The sequence below is a fragment of the Schistocerca gregaria genome, chromosome 1 (genome assembly GCF_023897955.1).
Source record: "Schistocerca gregaria isolate iqSchGreg1 chromosome 1, iqSchGreg1.2, whole genome shotgun sequence".
Taxonomy (NCBI): Eukaryota; Metazoa; Arthropoda; class Insecta; order Orthoptera; family Acrididae; genus Schistocerca; species Schistocerca gregaria.
Window position 1 is genome coordinate 490,180,577 of NC_064920.1, and position 20,697 is coordinate 490,201,273.

Below are 20,697 nucleotides of genomic sequence, written 5' to 3' on the forward strand. Positions count from 1 at the left end.
CTTTAAAACATGTAGAATAAAAAATGGATTTAAAAGTAGTGTGCATTTCTTTTGGAGTGACCCTCATATTACTTTCAGGGCTTAGTCTTATTCGGAAGTCACTAATTCCCTTTAGCTGTGATTCATGTATGCATGCAGTCACCAGAAGCATGGTGCCCAGAGGGTCATTTTCCATTGCAATGATTGACTCAGTTCCTGACAATCCTTTATCGTGTTGATATTCTGTAGGATGACCATCACCTACAACCCAAGATCCACTCCAGAAAGATCCACTACACAATTCATCTACGTCATGCTAATGTAGCCATGATGTCCTATTACGATTAATCTAAAATGTCACTGTTTTATACCACAGCACATTTAAGTTCATCAACATATATTACGTAATGACAGCAAAATGTACTCTTAACAGTTAAAACTGCTCAGTTACTTAATATGCGTAAGTAAACAGATGTCTACTTATGAATTATTATTGATCACTGTAGGCATGATGATCCATTTCATATTTATTGTATCCTATGTAAAGGTCACTTGTATACCAATCACTGATCGAAAACAAACTCAAATTTACTATACTTTTCTTACAAACCCAGCAGTTTTCTATAAATTAAATTAAATAACCATTGTCTCTTGTTAGTCTCAAAATCTAAAAGAAGGTTGACTGCACTTTGGTCCTGCTTTTCCATGTTTTCCCTTCAAACCCATTATTGAATGGAAACCACACAATCAGTCATTTACATCCATGGGTCCACAAGCAGCTCATGAGACAAAACGGTGTTGAGTGTCAGAAAATCAGCTACCAGTATACACATAAGCAGCAACCAGTTAATGACAAATACTGATACCATAATTGATGCATAATAGTCCCCAAATTCACTCGTGTGGGTACTAGTATGATACACAGGGATTCTGTGTCAGATATCACCCTTCTGTTATAATATCACATTAAGACCTGATGGGCAGGGAGTCAAACATGGCAGATGTGCGGACGTCATGAGAAGAATTCACTGAACTGACATATATTGGTGATGGTACAGGTGTTACAGACTGCCCCAATGGTGTGTGTCTACAGTTGAAAGAATTTTGGCACACAGCCTCTCTTCATGTAAGCTGATGTCATCATAATGCTTGGTAATGTATCATAATTCCAACTCCAAATCCTAACAGTCTTGGAAGATCTGTTGGTGGATATCTTGCTCATTAGTGGGCTGAAGCAGTTGCAGGTTGGTATCTATCATTTGGGTGTATGGCAGTGGTGCACTTATGATGCCAGTAACATGTTCTCCATTGCTGCAGTGTAGGGGAGTACCCTATGCCAAGTCGTAAGAAAGCTGGAAACATCAGGGGAAATCAGCTCCCAGTATAGGCTTTCTGACATCATTGATTATAAACTGTCATGGAAACATGACCGCGCGGGATTAGCCGAGTGGTCTGCCGCACTGCAGTCATGAACTATGCCGCTGTGAGGTGGTTCGATTCTTCCCTCGGGCATGGGTGTGTGTTTGTCTTTAGGATAATTTGGGTTAAGTAGTGTGTAAGCTTAGGTATTGATGACCTCAGCAGTTAAGTCCCATAAGATTTCACATTTGAACATTTTTTGGAAACATATTCTGCAACCTGAGATCCACAGCTCAAGAGGTGGATCAATAAATTATGATGAAAAAATCGTTTGCAGCACAAAGTAGGATACTCATTACAATCAACTCTGTCAATTGTTGCTCACAAGGACCCCGTGTTGATGAGAAAGTATTGGTTGCTCAAACAATCTAGCACACAGAATCTAGCCTAATCATGTGTAATTACTTTGGCCCACATGTCATGGTTGTAGGCGACTTGTTTTAGTGCAGTGATCCAGTGACTATTGCTGATCGCCCTTTGAATGTGGATGATCACAAGGTGCCACACAGTAGTGTGCTTTGTCACCAAAGCTTGTGTAGTTTCAACAAATGTGAAGCTGAGTCTGTCTGCCTGAGTGGAGAATATTGTTAACAGCCAGGGGCGCATTTGTTTTGACTAGCTGTAGGTCGTTGCTCTCATGGCGGTTGTAACTGATGTCATCCTCAGGAGCATCCATGCTTGCTTTGGGTGACTTGGCTGCCAATAGATGTATCCCATGATGTGATCCCTGGCTCGGCTGGAGGTTGTGAATGTTATCCAAGAATTTTATTGACATTATCCAAGAAATTCGTGTGTTGACGATGTTGTAACATGGCTAGTAGACATGAGAGATAATGTCCACTGACGATCCACAGTGTCCTTAGTGTATGGTCTGGCATGAGGGATAGGCTGATTAACGTTTGTAGGCTACTCCAAAGTTGAGGACACGTTATGGTGCACAGTCAGTCGTTCTAAATGGCTTGATGCAATTGTTGTATCTGTGTCCTGGTTGATCAGTGCAGCAATGCTGCTGTCAATATGTAATATTTACCTGTCCTTGTAGTTATCTGAAAGATGTCACTGATGACGTCAGAATGCTCGCCTATATGGCTCAATAGTTCGACAAACTCGAATCTGTTGTCGAAGATGCTGTAGTTGTGCGAATGCACTTCAGATAAAGAACGACATTGCCAGTTGTTCCAGGAAAAATGGTGGTAGTTTGCTGTGGGCTCTTGCTTTAATAAAAGTTCTATAGAAATTTTGGCTCAGATGTGGTGTCATAGGAGGTCAGAGAGCATCAGCGGAGGAGCTCCTGTTGTCCAAACTTGGCGTGGAAGAAAAACCGATGATAGAGTGTTGCGTGGCCCAGTCAGCCAGGCTCCTCATGACGACCCAAACAGGTTCAGCGGAAATGTCCGAGACACAGCCGTCCCAACATCCTTGGGTTGTATTTCATTGAGTCTCTCTGCGACAGACTGATGAACCGTGTCTTACTAATTGGAAAACGTGTTGCGCTCGGTTCCCTACAAGTTAGCACAAGATTCTTGAGATTGAAAAAGTTGGATTCTACACTACAGACCATCTACACGCAACATACCGCACTAAAAGTTCAGAAAATTTGTGTTATCCTTCTTTTTGAGTAACTGACGACTCGATTATAATTGTTAGATTAACGAAGCAGAGCATGGGCCATTAAATATAGCTATTGTTCTTTTCTGCATTTGTTCGATTTTTAACTCAAAGCTCTTCAGATGTTAGCTTACAAGGTTTAGTGACATTTACGAATGGGCCATTAAGATACTTTGACGTAATTCTCATTTGCATGTATACACACTGCACGTGTGTTAAAGACCAGATGTGAACATGTTACAAACTTTAATATTATTACCATCAAAGCGGATTGCATTCACTCGTCTCACAACATCATTGAAAATTGTCTCAGCAATTATATGACGCCACAGTAAATGTTAACGGTTAGGGCATCATATAGAATACAAACCATTGCCGACACATTATTCCATTTAGAAGTTTATCCTAAGTTGTTTATAAGTTTCGTTATATGACTACTTCACAAGAGATCTTCAAGCCAAATTCGGATCCTAATAGACATAGCATAATCAATAACGGAGTTGTTTGAACGTATGCTAATATAGATAACTGCGAAGCATGGGGGAAAGTGAAGGCGTGTATCACTGTCCTCTCCAACAATAAAAAAGGTAGGGTGCGGACTTCCATACTTTTAATCTTTGGTCAATAAGGTCTTTGTCTTAACTTGTCTGAAAGACGCGTGCGGTATCGTTGAAAGTGTGTGGTAGTTTGATGTTGTGGTAAGTGGTGTTTATGTAATTCATTGCAGGGGAAAAAAAAAAAAAACTACGAAAAATTTGTTATTTTAAAATAAAAGTGAAATGCGTTTCTTATCTATAAGTGCTCACGTTCCGGTATACGTTTTAATAGAGATAGGTAGTGACATCACTTTGTGTCAGGATTTCGTAAATATAAACAGAACTGGCAGAACAACCACTGTTGATCAGCAGATCGGAGAGGTAACTCTTGAATTGAATTTCATTGTTTGTATATGATTTTCATATTTGTTTTTGCACATGTGACTTTATATTTCCTCACTTAAGAAGAATCGTGCAACTTGCACGGAAAGAAAATCTTCAGTGATAAACTGCATGTTTCAGAATCTGAATAAAAATTGTTATAAATGCTTGGCTAGAGAACAGAACTCGGGAGATGAAGTGTGACAGGCTCAGGAGTGATGCCACAAATACAAGTTTGTCTAAATGAATGTCTCATATAATTTCCACCTGTTGTATGTTGATGGTATTGCATGCAAGTGATTATTATTTTTGCTTTTAGATTGTAACACGGTTACCAGGTATTCATTTACCAATTATTTAGTCACCCAATTTATGATTTATTTTGTGTTTGCCTACAGATATAGTATAGAATGGCAGAAGATGCAAGCAGTAGCCCCAGTCTTCTGAGTAAGATATATATGTTTAAGAGAGAGGGACCAGCAGCGACACTGCCACGGATCTCCAATGACTGTGATTTCCAACCAGTTAGAAATGGCATTGATGCAAACGTGATAGGTAAAATGCATTTTAAAAATCCTTTCACTTTTCTAAGTGTATTCCAATAGTTTTGAAAAATAGATAATTGTGGGATTGCATTAGCTGTGCTTTACAGTCTTATGCCACTTAAACTCATTTATGAGGGATTGCACATTGTTTAGTTCCTTACCGGACTGAGTAATATAGGAGAGAGCTCTTTTCAGAGTGCAGTATTGAGCTAAGTGTCAAACTTTATTAAGTGTAAAAATGTTGTTAACGAAATGAAAAATTGAAAATTTGTAATAAAGAAATCAAACGTGATAGAGATCTGAATTTATTTTCAATAAATACTTTGGTCCCAAAACTATGAACATGATTAATACATACACACTTCTGAGCTTTTTTCGTTTATTTATTTATTGAAAAATTAAGTAAGAAAATTTGTAACTTTTTGCAAATTTCAAAATTATGTTTTGAAAATACACTGTCTTGAGAAATGGTAAAGTGGATGGACGGCTGTCAGCTATGACATTAATGCATGAAATTCTTAAAACTGTCAAAATTTTTTTACATAAATATGAAAGGATCTGAAATTTATTGCTTTTTTTTAGAATTTTTTTTCTCCAAAGGCTCCGTCCTAAATGTTCTGAAAAATGCATGGTATGTTAGTTGGCCACTGTACTTAGGGAATGTACAATCAGAGTGGGCATTACTTGTCTGTACAAAATGTGAGGAATTTTTAGATAGACCTAGCTCTACTCATAAGGTTGAAAAATCATGGACCCTTAAATATTTAAATTGATTGCTGATTGTAAGTAAATGTCATACAGAACTGTTATTTCTGAATCAAAATAATTACTTTACAACATTATAAGTGAGTGAGAAAACAAATTTGTAATTTTGTTTGAAAGCATTTTATAACAAAAACGAGATTTACAATCATTTTTCTTTTTATGATATTATTCACGAATTATTTTTGTCTTTTATCATGATTTTACTGCTTTTCTTTCCATGAATTAAAATTGCTTACAATGTATCAACATTGCACTGTTGAAGAGAGTTCATTTGTTTTTCTCATCTGCTCCTCATCGAATTTGTAAAACTGAGCTGAATTTGCACAAGATAAGGATGATCCAACAAGAGCAGTACTTGGGAAATGGGAAATGCACAGTCTTTTGATGAAGGCCATTTGAAAGCATTGGTAGGGCCATGAGGTGTCATAAAGGAGACAGTTATATCTTGTAGCTCATAAGAGACAGTTATTATCTGTCCCAACCACCATTGATTCTTATACACACAAAAAATTAGTGGCTCACTACAAAGTCACCTAATGTATACTTTGTTCTCTGCATTTCACACACAGTAACAGGGTGCATTTCATGGAGAACTGTTCGTATGTGCCACTCCAGAATGAATTCCTACTGCAGGCTTAAAGTGGACCACTCTTCTCTTCATTTAGAATTGTTTCATGTTTGTTACTAATGTTGATATGGTGTGTACAAATCCAGTACCATGTCTTACAGTATCAGCAGCTTTATGCTAGAGATTAAATCTTGCTGCAAGATGTTTACAGAGATCTCCTACCCCACCAAATGCACTTTTTCCATTACCTGTTGCTGAAAATATCCATTTCCTGTCTTAATTCATATAGTACACTGTTGACCAAGCTCATAAAACTGAAAGAAGTTTTTAAAATGAGATGCTGCACCATCTTTCACATAAAAATGCTAAGGAAATGCATGGCCTCAAGATGCTGTGTCATCGATTATCATGTGGACAGGGTATCCTGCATATGCACAGTGAGGAATAAGATCATCACTCATAATAGCAAAACAGAGTGGTGTTCCAAGAGAGTGAGCAACACATGTGAATGTTGATACCTCTGATGTATGCCAGTAGTAACTTTGAATTTTGTTGTGCAAAGCAACAGACCAGTTATCAGCAAAGTTGAAATGAAGAATGAATGTGTCAGTATTCTGGGATGTGGCTTATTGTATTTTTGCTATGGCTTGTCTGTAAATCCTCTGGATCTGACGGAGAGCTCCTCTCATGAGCCAATGCCTAACTTCTGTAACAAACTTCTGTGGGTCTGCTGTCTTCTTTGCCAACTTTCCTCCCTCCCACAATGCATAAATTATGTCATTGTCAATATCCTGAAGGTGTAATAATTCAACAGTCATTACTTCAGCACCAGGACACATTGAACACTCCTGCAACCAATATTTTATCTTGTGGCTCTTGACATATACTCAAAAGCATTAGGTCTATCTCTTTGTACTTCTTCCCTGTGACACTGCGTATGGTGATACAACACTGCATATGGTGATATAAACAGTGTCAAATTAGTGCAGTAAATCATGTGCGTACTTCCTTCTCTGGCTGCCATTTTGGCTGAAGAAGTAGAATTTTGTAAGACCATTATTTAAGATTGGGTTCTCCTGTTTCATTAGGAGATATGCTTCTCGTATTGATCTTGTCATATATCTTTTTAACTTTTTCACCAGAGGTAACATCAGCCTGGTTACGACTTTGCTTGCTACAATATTTGTTGTCAATTAGGTAATATTCCAGAGCAACAGTAAGCATATCATCTTGCAACGTGTGCCCACAGTTAGAATCTGGATATGCCCGAATACCTTTCTAATTCTTTATTTTGTGTGGATTTGAAATCAAATAATGTGACAAAATGGGTAAGTGTTCCAGTATCTGCTGCTTAGAGTAGCTACCTGGTTTCAGTGTCAGTAACTGTACCTTCCCAATGTAGGTGGTTGCTTTACAGCTGTGTTTAGGATTTGAAACCACACATCACATTTTGTGCACATATCACTGTCTTCGGTTTCTGCGCCAAGTACATCGACATTATACACTTCACAAAGTTTTGAAAATGTTGTTTGTGAAAATCTTGTTTCAGTGTCTTCCACTTTTATTTTTACGTACTGTTTTCTTCTTGTGCTTCTTATCTTTTCTGGGGTCGACCGAAGCGTCTGATCCCACGCGTCGACTTTGACCCGTGACATAAGGGTGTTGTCGTGTGTGACGTCATGATGGCGCGGAGTTTGGTTTGTGAGTGTGGCCTGTTGACATCATATTGTGGTTTGTTGTGCTCTCTGGTGGTATGTTAAGGGTTTTCGTTTGTGTGGTGTAATGGGCTCTGTTTTGCTTTTGCTCATTATCCAGAATTGTTCGAGTGTCGACTGTGTTTTGTAGTGGAATTCGTTTCAGTGAGTTAACGATTTTGTTGGAGGTTAATTTAGTGTTGTTCGCTGTACATCTTCAACAGGTTTAAATTAAATTTGTATTCATTATTATAAATAAGTATCAGATCAGAACATGAGTGAATTTGCAAGGTGCTTTCACAAAACCTTGTCACTTCCATGTGACATTTATACCATAGCAGATGATCGTCATGAAACATACGTTACTAGCCATGCTGAAACTGCTTCCTCCTGCGACCGCCACCCCCTTGATTGAAAAACAGTGCCTTAGAGCATCTGGTTTTTATGTTTTAGATTACTGTATTGGCATGTCTTAGTTATTGTTTCTCTCAGACTGACTGGCTCTGCTTTCTAACGGTAATCAGTTTTAATTTCAAGGGTAGAAGGTCGTTTGTAAGTTCAATGTGCAGTGTCTCCAAGATACATGAACTGTTTTGGCTGTTCCGTTAGCTAAGGTGCAAGTTTTCCCTTTGGGTTTCAGGTCTTTGGGGGAGCATATTTATTATGTAATAGAGTTAGTTTGGTAGTAAATACATGGAGTTGTTCCTACGTGTCCAGGAATGGTATGGAAGTCATCACCCATATTATCTCTTGTGCCTCCACAGCACGTTCAGTGGCACCGGTACACTTACTCCCTCTGTATGTTGGCACAGTTTTATAGAAAGTAAGTCATGAATATAATGTTGTGGACTGATATTCCAGGTACAAATTTAATGGTAAATATATGTATGGGGGCCGGACTATAGGCTGCATTATGAGTACGTACAAACTGAAATACTGTTAGTTTTGAAGGAGAAACTACACAGTTGAAATTCACAGTGAAGGAGCAGAATATTTACGTTATTGTTCCTAGTGTTATTTGTGTGCTCCTAAGTCAAATCGAATTTTGAAAGTTCAGTTTTGAAACAGTTTATCTCCCCTACTTTTGGAGGTCTGTAGAGGACACACATAAGGCAAGTTTTCTTAAGGGATTTGATATTTACAAACATATATTTGACTTGTTTGTTGTCATTACTAATGGGTGTGAGTAGCACGGTTGGTAATAAGTCAAAGTGTTTGTATGCCCTACTCCACCTGTTCATCTGTTACTTCTGTGGTGTCTTAGGACAGTGCAGTCTATATTTAGAGAACTGGAGAGCATGCTTGACTTGAGTCAGATGTCCATGTTCGTTAGAAGAAAGATGTGTATGTCAGTATTCTGAAATATACGGTGGAGTTCGTCGAAAAGAGTTGAAAGTGATGGCTGACTACATTCTACAATAATACAGACATATTGGTAGAAATAGTGGCTGCATGAGTAGACAAGTTCGTAGCTCCTAAAGTACAGGCTTTAGAGTTCGTTTGCACTACTTGTTTGCATCCTTTGTCCTTACAATTATCCTGCCATCTCTTGTTCAAATGCTATGTAACCCAAATTCAGATATCACATTATTCAAAATTTTTGTCTTCCAGAAGTGAAATCCTCGTGTATTATCAGGCTTGTCTTCACAAATTTGTTAATCTCTGCGATTGTTTCAGATCTTTTTGTGTACGATACAAACTTAACAATTGTGTTTCACAGATCATAACATTCTTCATCATACTCTATAACTTCTGATTGTAGAAGGTGGTGCACGTGTATTTGTTCTTTATTTAAGCGTTTACAGTCTAAAATGATTAGGTTGATAGCAAATATTGTAATTTTTCTGAGGTTATTTCTGAAATAAGTGAAAGTACATTTACATCGATACTTTGCAAATCACATTTAAGTGCCTGGCAGAGGGTTCATCGAACCACCTTCACAATTTTAGGGACATGGCTGCCAAGAAGGGAAAGGAAACCAATGTGCACTCCGTGTGCATACCGGGTGGAGTCATTCCAGAAGTGGATGAGTCCTCCTGGATGGTGAGCACAGGGTGCAGCCAACTTCAGGTGGTTGCTCGTGTCAGTACCAAAGATGTGTGTCACTCTGGATCAGAAGAGATTCTCTCTCATTTCGAGCAGCTAACGGTAAAGGCTGCCAGTCTTGCTTGCAAGATGAAAGCAGAGCTGACCAGTAACAGCATAGTTGACAGTACCGATTGCGGATCTCTGGTACAGAGCCGAGTGGAGGGTCTGAATCAGAATCTCAGACGGTTCTGCGACCGTGTAGGCTGCAGATTCCTCGACTTGCACCAAAGGGTCATTGGGTTTCGGGTTCCACTGAATAGGTCAGGTGTCCACTTTACACAGGAGACAGCTACACAGGTAGCAGGAGCTGTGTGGTGTGGACTGGGCGGTTTTTTAGGTTAGAGGGTCTCAGGAAAACAAAAGAAAGGCTTCAGTCACAAAGGGTGCAGACCGAATACAGGAAGACGGTAGATACAGGAATCATCAGTATAACAGTTGTAAATTGTCGTAGTTATGTTGGGAAAGTACCAGAGCTCCAAGCGTTAATAGAGAACACTGAATCTCAAATCGTTATAGACACTGAACGCTGTTTAAAGCCGGAGATAAGCTCAGCCAAAATTTTTGTGAAGAACCAAATGGTGTTCCAAAAGGATAGGCTAAAGACAGTTGGTGGTGGCATGTTTGTTGCTGTTAGAAGCAGTTTACCTTGTCACGAAATTGAAGTAGGTGGTTCCTGTGAGTTAGTATCGGCAGAGGTCATTGTTGGCAACTGGGATACAATAATGATTGGATCCTTTTACTGACCTCCTAATTCAGATCATACAATTGCTGAAAGGTTCAAAGAAGTTTGATTTCAAACACATACCTGACTCGTACGATTAAAGTTGGTGGTGACTTCTTACCCTCGATATTTTGGCAAAAATACATCATCTGTAATTGTGCTTATTGCATTCACTGAAAATTATTTTGAGCAGTTAGTTCATGAGCCTACGCGAATAGTAAATGGTTGTGAAAACACACTTGACCTCTTAGCAACAAATAATCCTGAGTTAATAACAAGCATCAAAACCAATACAAGGGTTAGTGAACACTGGGTTGAATATTGTAACCACCAAATCCTCCAAAAATAAACAAAAAATATACCTATTCAAAATGCCTTCACAAAAGAAGACAAAGTGAATATTCTAGAATTCAAATCAAGAACAGCTGCCAACATGAGTAACATAGAAGTAAATATATTCGGAGTAGTGAAGCAATGTAAATCATTTAATAAAAGCAAGTCTTCTGGTCCAGACTGTATCCGAATTAGGTTTCTTTCAGAGTATGCTGATGCATTAACTCCATACTTAACAATCACATACAACCGTTCAGTCGACGAAAGATCCGTACCCAAAGACTGGAAAGTTGCACAGGTTACACCAATATTCAAGAAAGGTAGTAGGAGTAATCCACTACTTACAGGCCCATATCATTAATGTTGATATGCAGCAGGATTCTGGAATATATCTTGTGTTCGAACATTATGAGTTACCTTCAAGAAAACGGTTTACTGACACACAGCCAATTGTTGAGTGCTATTGACAAGGGATTTCAGATCGATTCCATATTTCTGGATTTCCAGAAGGCTTTTGACACTGTACTACACAAGCGGCTTGTAGTGAAATAGCGTGCTTGTGGAATATCGTCTCAGTTATGTGACTGGATTTGTGATTTCCTGTCAGATGTCACAGTTTGTAGTAATTGACAGAAAGTTATCGAGTAAAACAGAAGTGATTTCTGGCGTTCCCCAAGGTAGTGTTATAGGCCCTTTGCTGTTCCTTATCTATATAAATGTTTTAGGAGACAATCTGAGCAGCCATCTTAGGTTGTTTGCAGCTGACGCTGTCATTTACCGACTAATAAAGTCATCAGAAAATCAAAACAAATTGCAAAACGATTTAGAAAAGATATCTGAATGGTGCGAAAATTGGCAATTGACCCTAAATAATATGTGTGAGGTCATTCACATGAGTGCCAAAAGGAATTCGTTGAACTTCGGTTACACGATAAATCCACCAAATCTTAAGGCATAAATTCAACTAAATATCTAGGAATTACATTTACGAACAACTTAAGTTGGAAGGAACATATAGAAAATGTTGCGGAGAAGGCTTCGTTTTATTCTCAGGACACGTAGAAAATGTAACAGATCTAATAAGGAGACGGCCTACACTAGACTTGTCCATCCTCTTTTAGAATACAGCTGCACAGTGTGGGATCCTTACCAGATAGGACTGACAGAGTACCTCTTAAAAGTTCAAAGAAGGGCAGCACGTTTTGTATTATTGTGAAATATTGGAGAGTGTGTCACTGAAATGATGCGGGATTTGGTCTGGACATCATTAACAGAAAGGCATTTTTTGTTGTGACGGAAGCTTCTCATGAAATTCCAGTCACCAACTTTCTCCTCCGAATGCAAAAATATTTTGTTGACACTAATCTACATAGGGAGAAATGAGCACCACGCTAAAATAAGGGAAATCAGATCTCATATGAAAAGATACAGATATTTTAAATCTGTCCTGCGACACCAAGGAAATGCCTTCTTTTGTCACCAAATGTGTTTCATTTTATTGAAATAAAGTAGCAGCAGTGGTCTTAATGAAACACGTATACCATTTGGTTTGCTTTCTCCATCAAAAACAGTGCATTACAAAAGATTTTGATTTTAGTACTTAAGATGTTTGCCCACACGAGGGAGAAATACAAAGATCTAAAAATTTATCAAGGAAAAATGCTAAAACTGGTCTGGAAATCAGGGTATTTCACTTGGGGAAACTTGTGGCAATCCCATGTGAGCAAGAATAGGAAATTAGGTAATGGTCTACCACTGGGCTCCACTTAGGCATACATCTCCCCCCCCCCCCCCTCCTCCCCATTATTCAACCTATATATCTCTGATCTCACCAGTACCAGGCCATCAAAATTCTGCTACACGGATGGTATCGCTCTTCTGTGTAGAACCAAGGATCTTGGAGGAGTGGAGATTGTTCTCACAGAGGATCTAGCCATTACGAGTGCCTGTTTTAGAAAGTGGCGACGCAAACCCAGTACAAGTAAAACTGAAGTATGTACATTCCATCTGTGAAAAACAAACGCGTTAATGTGGAGTGGAGCTCAGAGCAAAACTTAACAGAAATACTCTCTGCCATAGTAAGTACCCTAAGTACCTTTGTGTCACCCTTGACCACACAATTTCATATGGGAAACATCTTGAAAGTAGTGCTGCCAAGATAAAAACTCGTAACGACATTATTCAGAAATTGTGTGAAATGACATGAGCTGCAACAGATGCCTTACGCCAACATCCATTGCTCAGGTCTTCTCAGCAGCTGAGTATTGTGCCCCGGTGTGGCTAAACAGCTGCCACAGCGACTGGATCGATATGTCCAGTTGAACCACACTATTTGGTTAATAACTGGGGCAATCCGATCAACACCAATTTATTGGCTTCCTCTGCTGAGCAACCTCTATCCACCCGCAATCCACAGAATCGAGGCATTGCTTAGGGAATATCGCAAGCTACAGGAGAACCTGGATGATATACCAACTTTATGACAAAATAGTCTCCGTTCAAGAAACCCATTATTACGGAAAGCAGGAGAGCTAGATGCCAGTAATACTGTTGTGAGATACCTGTGGAACCAAAGCTGTCAATTTATTGAAAATCCTGAAGAGCGTGAGTGGTTTCGAAAGTAGAATTGTGATACTGCTTCTACAGAACTCATCAGAAAACTGTGGGTTAAATTGAACAGAGCCCGCACTGGGCATGGATGATGCGCAGACTCTCTTTACAAATGGGGTGCTACAGTGTCTCCATTTCCTGGCTGTGGGGCTCAGAAACAGCCAGACAATCAAGCACATTAAGAGATGATTGCACCTTGTATTCCTACCAGGAGAGTTGGAGCGACCTCATGAAAGCTGATGATACGGCTCTTATATGGATTAACAACCTAGACATTGACATTTAGTTTTGTATTTTCATATTTCTGTTATTTATAGTAATACTAATGTTATATACCTGTAGTTTTAAACTGCATATGAGCCATATGAATAAATAAATAAAAATGCCCTGTTTGCATCATGAGTTACTTGATAGAATTAAAAATAATTTGATCACCGAAAAGGCAACCTGCCTTTCGTCTGATGCGTGGTCCAGTGAAAATATGGACTAGTGTAAATAGTAGTTTCTGGTGCACTCACTGCACATTTCGTGGATGAGAAGAATGAATTAAAGTCATACCTTGTTGTTGTTGTTGTTGTTGTTGTTGTAGTATGTCTTCAGTCCAGAGACTGGTGTGATGCAGCTCTCCATGCTACTCTATCCTGTGCTAGCTTCTTCATCTCCCAGTACTTACTGCAACCTACATCCTTCTGAATCTGCTTAGTGCATTCACCTCTTGGTCTCCCTCTACGATGAACTTCTCATGTTTGGGATTCACAGTCATATGATATTTCTTAAAAGACATCATAGTCGCCGTTGACTGTATAAAATATCCGCATTCTGCGATGAGACATGAATCTTCAAACTCTTTATCACCCACTTGCATAGTTTCGCTGCCCTTAACAAATTTCCATTGATACTTATGACAGTAGCACACCAACCAGCTCTGTTGAGATGCTTATTCTCAGGTGCTGGAGAATAACAATCTGCCAATTCTTAAATTAACTTATGTCAGTGGATTTCCCCATTTGCAGCCATTATTGTCACTAGAAAGAGCCCACTTTGTCTCACCAACATTCTTTGTAAGCTGCTGTAACGTATGGTGTTTCGGCGGTTGGGTTGGGTCCTGGAGGCACGTGGCCTACTGGCTCCATGCCAGGGTGCTTTCCACCTGGGTCGCTCTACCACTGATAATCTTGTGTCCTTGAGTCTGCCATCCTGACAGCTTTTTCCAATTGCCAACACCTTGTTGCCATCTTTTTTATTAACGAAAAGTGTATGACACCACCTGGCAACATCATATCCCTGCCATTATACGATTGGGGCCTCCGAGGCCCACTCCCAATTTTTATCCCGAATTTCCTGTCGTTTCGTACTTTCCGTTTCCAAGTTGGTGCCTCCCATAGTTCCTCCCATATCCAGGAGAATGAGGTCCCACAGCATTGAGTGTATCTATTTTTAGCGGCCATTAACGGTCTAGCAGCAGCTGTTGGGCTGTTTGTCTCACCCGCTCTGTATGCAGACGACTTCTGCATTTTGTACTGCTCAACCAGTACTGGTGTTGCTGAGCGGCGCCTACAGTGAGCTGTCCACAAGGCACAGTCATGGGCTCTACCCCACAGCTTCCAGTTATCGGCCCCAGAGTTGTGTGATCCACTTCTGTCCGCATCGTACTGTTCATCCAGAACCAAAACATTACCTTACTGACAATCCCTTCACTGTAGTGGGGGCATATCAATTTTTAGGACTGGTCTTCGACGCCCAGTTGACTTGGCTCCCTCATCTTCGTCAGCTTAAGTGGAAGTGCTGGCAGTACCTCAATGCCCTCTGCTGCCTGAGCAACGCTAGCTGGGTTGCATATCGCTCTACGTTGCTGCAGCTCTACGGAGCCCTTGTTCAATCCCCACTTGACAATGGGAGTGCAGTTTATGGTTTGGTAGTGTCCTCAGCGTTGCATTTAGTTGACCCAGTGCACCAGTGGGGTGTTCGACTAGCAACAGGAGCTTTTAGGACGAGTCCGGTGACCAGTGTCCTGGCGGAGGCTGGAGTCCCTCCATTGCAGGTCAGGCGTGCACAACTCCTCACCAGTTATATTGCACACATTTGTAGTACTCCTGCGCATCTGAATTACCGTCTCCTTTCCCCACCCATGGTGGTTCATATCCCGCATCAGCGGTTCAGGTCAGAGCTTACAATTGCAGTTTGTGTACGATCCCTTCTATCTGAACTGGAGTCTTGCCTTTACCACCTATGCCCGAGGTCCATTCATGTACACCTCCATGGTGTACACCTAGGCTGTGGCTTTGCCTGGACCTTTCACATGGCCCAAAGGCTTCAGTTCACCCCACGGCTCTCTGCTGTCACTTCCTCTCGGTTCTTGACATATACTGAGGCCATGAAGTGGTTTACACTGACGATTCAGTGGCTGATGGTCATGTCGGCTTCGTGTATGTCCATGGAGGACATATTGAACAGAATTTCTTGCCCCCTTGTGTGGACCAGGCCATGTTGGAATCCCAGGCAACAAACTTGCTGACAGGCTGGCCAAACAGGCTACACGGAAACCGCTTATGGAGATCAGCATTCCAATAACTGACCACCTGCGTTCATTTTAATGCCACCAGGTTTTGCAGCTTTAGGAGATGGAATGGCATAACAAACTGCGTGCCATTGAGGAGACTACGAATGTGTGGCAGTCCTCCATGCGGGCCTCTCGCAGGGACTCTGTGATTCTCTGCTGGCTCCGCATTGGCCACACTTGGGCAACCCACGGCTACCTCCTGCGTCGTGAAGACCCGCCTCAGTGTCAATGTGGCGCCCGGTTGACAGTGGCCCATATTCTGGTGCACTGTCCCACTTTGACTGCCCTGTGATGAAATCTTCGGTTACCGGACTCATTGTCACTCAGTTTATCTGACAACGCCTCATCGGCTGATTGAGTTTTACGTTTTATTCATGAGGGTGGGTTTTATCATTTGATCTAAGTTTTTAGCACTTGTCCTTTATCCCTCTGTGTCCTCCACCCAAGTTCTTTTAGGGTGGAAGTTTTAATATGTTTCAGAGTGGCTGGCTTCTCCTTTCTCTGTTTCTTGCATTTCTGTGGTTTTCTTCTTCCCTTCAGTCCACTTAAGTGTTTGTTGCCCTTCCATCATCATTGTGGTTTTTTCTCTCTCTCTGTTTTGTGTTGTCAGTCTCACTTGTTTTATTCTCACCCTTGTGGCATTGTTTTATTTGGAACAAGGGGCCTGTGACCTAGCAATTAGGTCCCTTCCCCTCTCTTTTGAACCAACTAACCATCTGTTTAAGCAATTTGGAATCTTACTAGGGGAGACCAGTGTTCACACATCCTAGCTTTAAGAAGTGGGGAGAAGGTCCATTAAATCTGGTGTCTGACTAACATGCCCCTTCTTCCCAACTTTTAAACCTTTTGTCTTGCTTCCATAGTCTTGGAAGGTTTTTTTTCTCCTCGAAGGATCAGCTAACAGTTCTGAGGGCTAGGAATCATTTTCTCTACTTGTAGACCCTTCCTGACAGTAGTGTTTGTAATTTTACAGTTTACTTGAGTGAATTCACCTTTTGATTGAAATAACACTTTTATTCAGAAGTAGGCAATTTCTGTCACTCCACTGGGATACTGTTGATTGTAGACTGGCTTCTCTTATGAGAAATGAGTAATCATTGCTGATTGACCTTCCAACATAGAAGTGATTATGTTTTAACAAGATTTTCTCTATAAAGGGGTTAAGCAACAACATGACTAGGGTTTACATTGCCAAGGAGTGCTTTGCAGGATCTGTTTAAGATTTGAAGTGTGTTTTATTACCCTTTATTTCTTTCAGGTGTTTTCACCCCCATTTACCCAAAATTTACAATAGCAACGCCAGTAGGGAACCCTATTGGTTGGTGACAGCTCTATTGTGAAAAGACAAAGCTAACAAATGTAATGAGGAAATCATGGTTGTGGTGGAACTGATCTGTAGCATAGCACAAGAACTTGGTTTGGTTGAGGTAACTGTTTGGTTCTAAGTTGGTGAAGCCAATGAATGTGATGTCAAGAGAATGATTGTAATTCTTGTTGCTGTTGTTGTTTTTACTTATGTTCTGGTCTTCAGTCCGAAGACAGGCTTGAAGCAGCACTCCATGCTTGTCTATCATGTGTAAACTTCTGCATCTCTGTTTAACTACCACAGCCTACAACTGTACTTTATTCAAACCTTGGTATCCACATTTTTAACTCCCAAACCACACAGGAAACAATAGCAGTTGGAGTACAAACTATCCCTGTTATCACCATTTGTAAGATTTATGTACCTCCAGGCAGGGAACTTCCTTCTCTTGAGATGATCGTCTTAATCCAACAGCTCTCCCCCTCCCTTTTCTACCTGAGGCTACCATTGTGCATTACTTCTGATTGACCAGCTTCTTTCTGATTTCAGTCTACCAACTTCTTTCTGATTTAAATCTGTGCATTCTCAGTGACTGTACTCTCACCCACTTCAATGCCACTCATGGCACCTTTGTGGGTAGTGACCTTACGATCTCTTCCCCCAATCTCATGACTTCGCTACATTGGTCACTTCACAGTGATCTTTGTAACAGTGATCCTTGCCCAATAGAACAGTTACCATGATGGGCTCTTTGAAGAGGGCTGCTAAGTGTTATACCACCTACTGCACTCCCCTGACGTAAGCTCTCATGAGTTCAACTCAGTTTCTAAACTGAAGGAAACACTTCACAGCATTCGCTTCAGAACTGCTACAGATTCATTCGGCAATAGCCCACGCCACTCGAACTGTCAACACAACTGGCACTGCTAAGAGTATCTTACAACTTTCACATCGCTGGCAACAGGTTATACTCAATGCTGGTGACTACTTTGAAGGTAAGTAAAACTTTGAAACATACATCTATTTTGTATGAGCTGTAAATAAATAGTTGCCACTATTCAAGTTCCAACCCTCGTATGTGCCTCTGCTGTCACCTTCATACTCTCTCTGTGAGATTGAGGTTGTTGGTGATGTCTCCAATACAATCACCCACACCACTGGAACTGCTATTCCGCTTTCTACAAGCACACTCAGTACTCCAGTCCCATGGTGGACCAGAATATTGCAACAGCTTCTTATGATTGCCATAGGGCCCTGCAATATCTCAAGCGGCATCCCTTATAGGCCACCCTCATCACTCTCTCCACAAGTCCAAGAGAACGGCATTCCGCAGGCCTTCATCATGACCATGAGTGGGCTAGCGACCTCTTTCTGGCCACTGGTACACCCCCACACTGTCTGTAATGATTTTTGCATTTGGTGCAACTCTTAATACGTAGCCTCTGTTGCACGCCAGTTCCAGTGTGCCATCTGAAGGGACTTCGCTTGGAGCCCTTACCATGGTATCCAAATCTGTTCTTCTTGGGTCACACATCTGTTGTCATATCACATTCCATCCTGACCCAGTACTCTAATTTGGTGTCCAGCACTTTGACGTTGTTGCAATCCCATTTTTTGGGTAACCTGTTTGATAAAAAGCTGACTTGACTGCTCCATATTCATCAGTGAAATACTATGTACATGCAGAACCTTAGCAGTCTCTGCTTCCTTGTCCACACTTCTTGGGCTGCAGATCATGCTACTCTTATCCAAATTAATGGGGTCCTGTTCTCATACCAACTGCCGACCAACCTGTTGCCAACATTAGGACTTTGTAGTAACAACTTCAGCTTTGACATCATTAGATCTAATCCATCATTGTGGCATTCGACTGGCTACTGGTGCCTTCTGGACTAGTTCAGTGACCAGTTTCCTTGGTGAAATGGGAATTTTCTCTCTTCAACTCCAAGGTACCAACTGTTACTCACTTACCACAGTCACCATCTGACAACTTCCTCATCACCCAATTTGTCATGTTCTTTTCGCATGTGAGAAACATTGATCCCCTGATACCCATCCTCAGGTGTTATTACCAGTTGGAATGCACTTATAGCAGCCATACGTGAAGACCTCCACCTAACTCATTATAATGTACTCCCCATGTTCCAGTCGCCATCATAATCTTTCACAGTCTGTTCCTTCCAGTTCTCCAAGAGAATCAGTGTGCTACCATCATTTAACAGTTATGGCTGTAAAACCATGGTTTTGAGGAGATACGCATTTGCATCTCCTGCCAGTTGAGAACAACATTAGTCAGTGGGCGCATGGATTGATTTTACAGCAGAGCTGATAGCTGCTAACAGAGCCCTACATTTTATTAAACAGACCTGCTATGAGTATGTTTTAATTTTCAGTGACTCAGTGAGTAGTCTCCAGGTCATTAATCACTGTTATTCTTGTTACCCTGTTATTCACACTATGCGCAACCTTCTCTCTGAGTTTATTAGTAGTGATTGTTCAGTTGTACTTCTCTGGGTCTTAGGTCATGTGGATATCCCAGGGAATAAACTGACCGACTGTTTGGCTAGAGAAGCGATACTTGGCTCAAATTCACTATGATGATCCCTAGTATGGATTTGCAGGTCCAAATAAGGTCTGTGTTCACTTGGAGATTGAACAAAATTTTTGGGTACAGCCCCCTCTATTAAACTCTACACTATCAAGAAGACTACTACTGCATAGTGCTTCTTCTTCCGTTACTCCTGGAAGGAATCTACTGACACATGTCACATCTGCACCAGTGATATGAGACTAACCCATAGTTATATTTTATGTGGCAAGCAATACCCACATTGTGGTTATGAAGCCTTTAATGTCTTGAGCATAATGATCAGGAGTGGAACGGCTCCCGTTGTATGCTGACTTTCGTATTTCCCTCATCCAATTTTTGTTACTCATGGTCCAACTGATGTCCATTAGATTTTTAGCTTTCTCACTCTTATTGTCGGGAATTTGTGGACTAGAAGACATTAATTGCTCTGTAACTGTCTTCGCTCTTAATTACGTTGGTGGTGATCGGATATGAGTGGGATTTCTCTCGCCATGAGTGAGCCCTGGGAGATCGCTCGTCTGCTTGACTTACGCACCTGATCAATCCATTTATTTCTCTGTAAATTATTTCTCAGCATTAGTATTACTTCCATTGCCTCAATTTGACTGCTCCTCTGAACCTTCATCATCAGAAAACGTTACTGGCGGACGTCACTAACTTCAAATGAACTATCCCTGGACTTAGAACCGATGACCTCACTGTTCAGACCCTTAACTCTCCAACCAGCCAAACAACACTCAAGCTGTCATAAACCCACTGTGTCCTCTTCTGAAGCAAGCTGGCTCTCAACTATTCTTGGTGGTCCTTGATATTCTGAATATTGGCACTTGGACTGAGTTGACATTGGAGCTGGTCCTGTACATGTTTTATTAGGGACAGATCTGGGGATCATGCTGGCCGTGGGAGTACCTCAACATGTTTCTGACTGTACAGAGATACACAAGCTATGTACAGACAAACATTGTCCTGTTGGAAAATAACACTATGGTACTGT

General features: G+C 40.8%; 1 protein-coding gene across 4 annotated transcripts in view; it reads left to right on the forward strand.

Annotated features, from left to right (window-relative positions):
• The first annotated feature begins 3,612 nt into the window (after window positions 1-3,612).
• LOC126353863 (SWI/SNF-related matrix-associated actin-dependent regulator of chromatin subfamily A containing DEAD/H box 1 homolog) overlaps window positions 3,613-20,697 on the forward strand; it is a 190,083-nt gene continuing 172,998 nt past the window's right edge. The window contains exons 1-2 of one of the 4 annotated variants that reach the window (XM_050003034.1): window positions 3,613-3,704; window positions 4,322-4,478. In XM_050003034.1, coding sequence (XP_049858991.1) covers window positions 4,334-4,478 — 145 coding nt within the window. In that variant the 5' untranslated portion in view covers window positions 3,613-3,704; window positions 4,322-4,333. Of the gene's footprint in view, window positions 3,924-4,321; window positions 4,479-20,697 lie in introns of all 4 variants that reach the window. The other 3 variants (XM_050003060.1, XM_050003044.1, XM_050003050.1) reach the window with 3 other exon arrangements.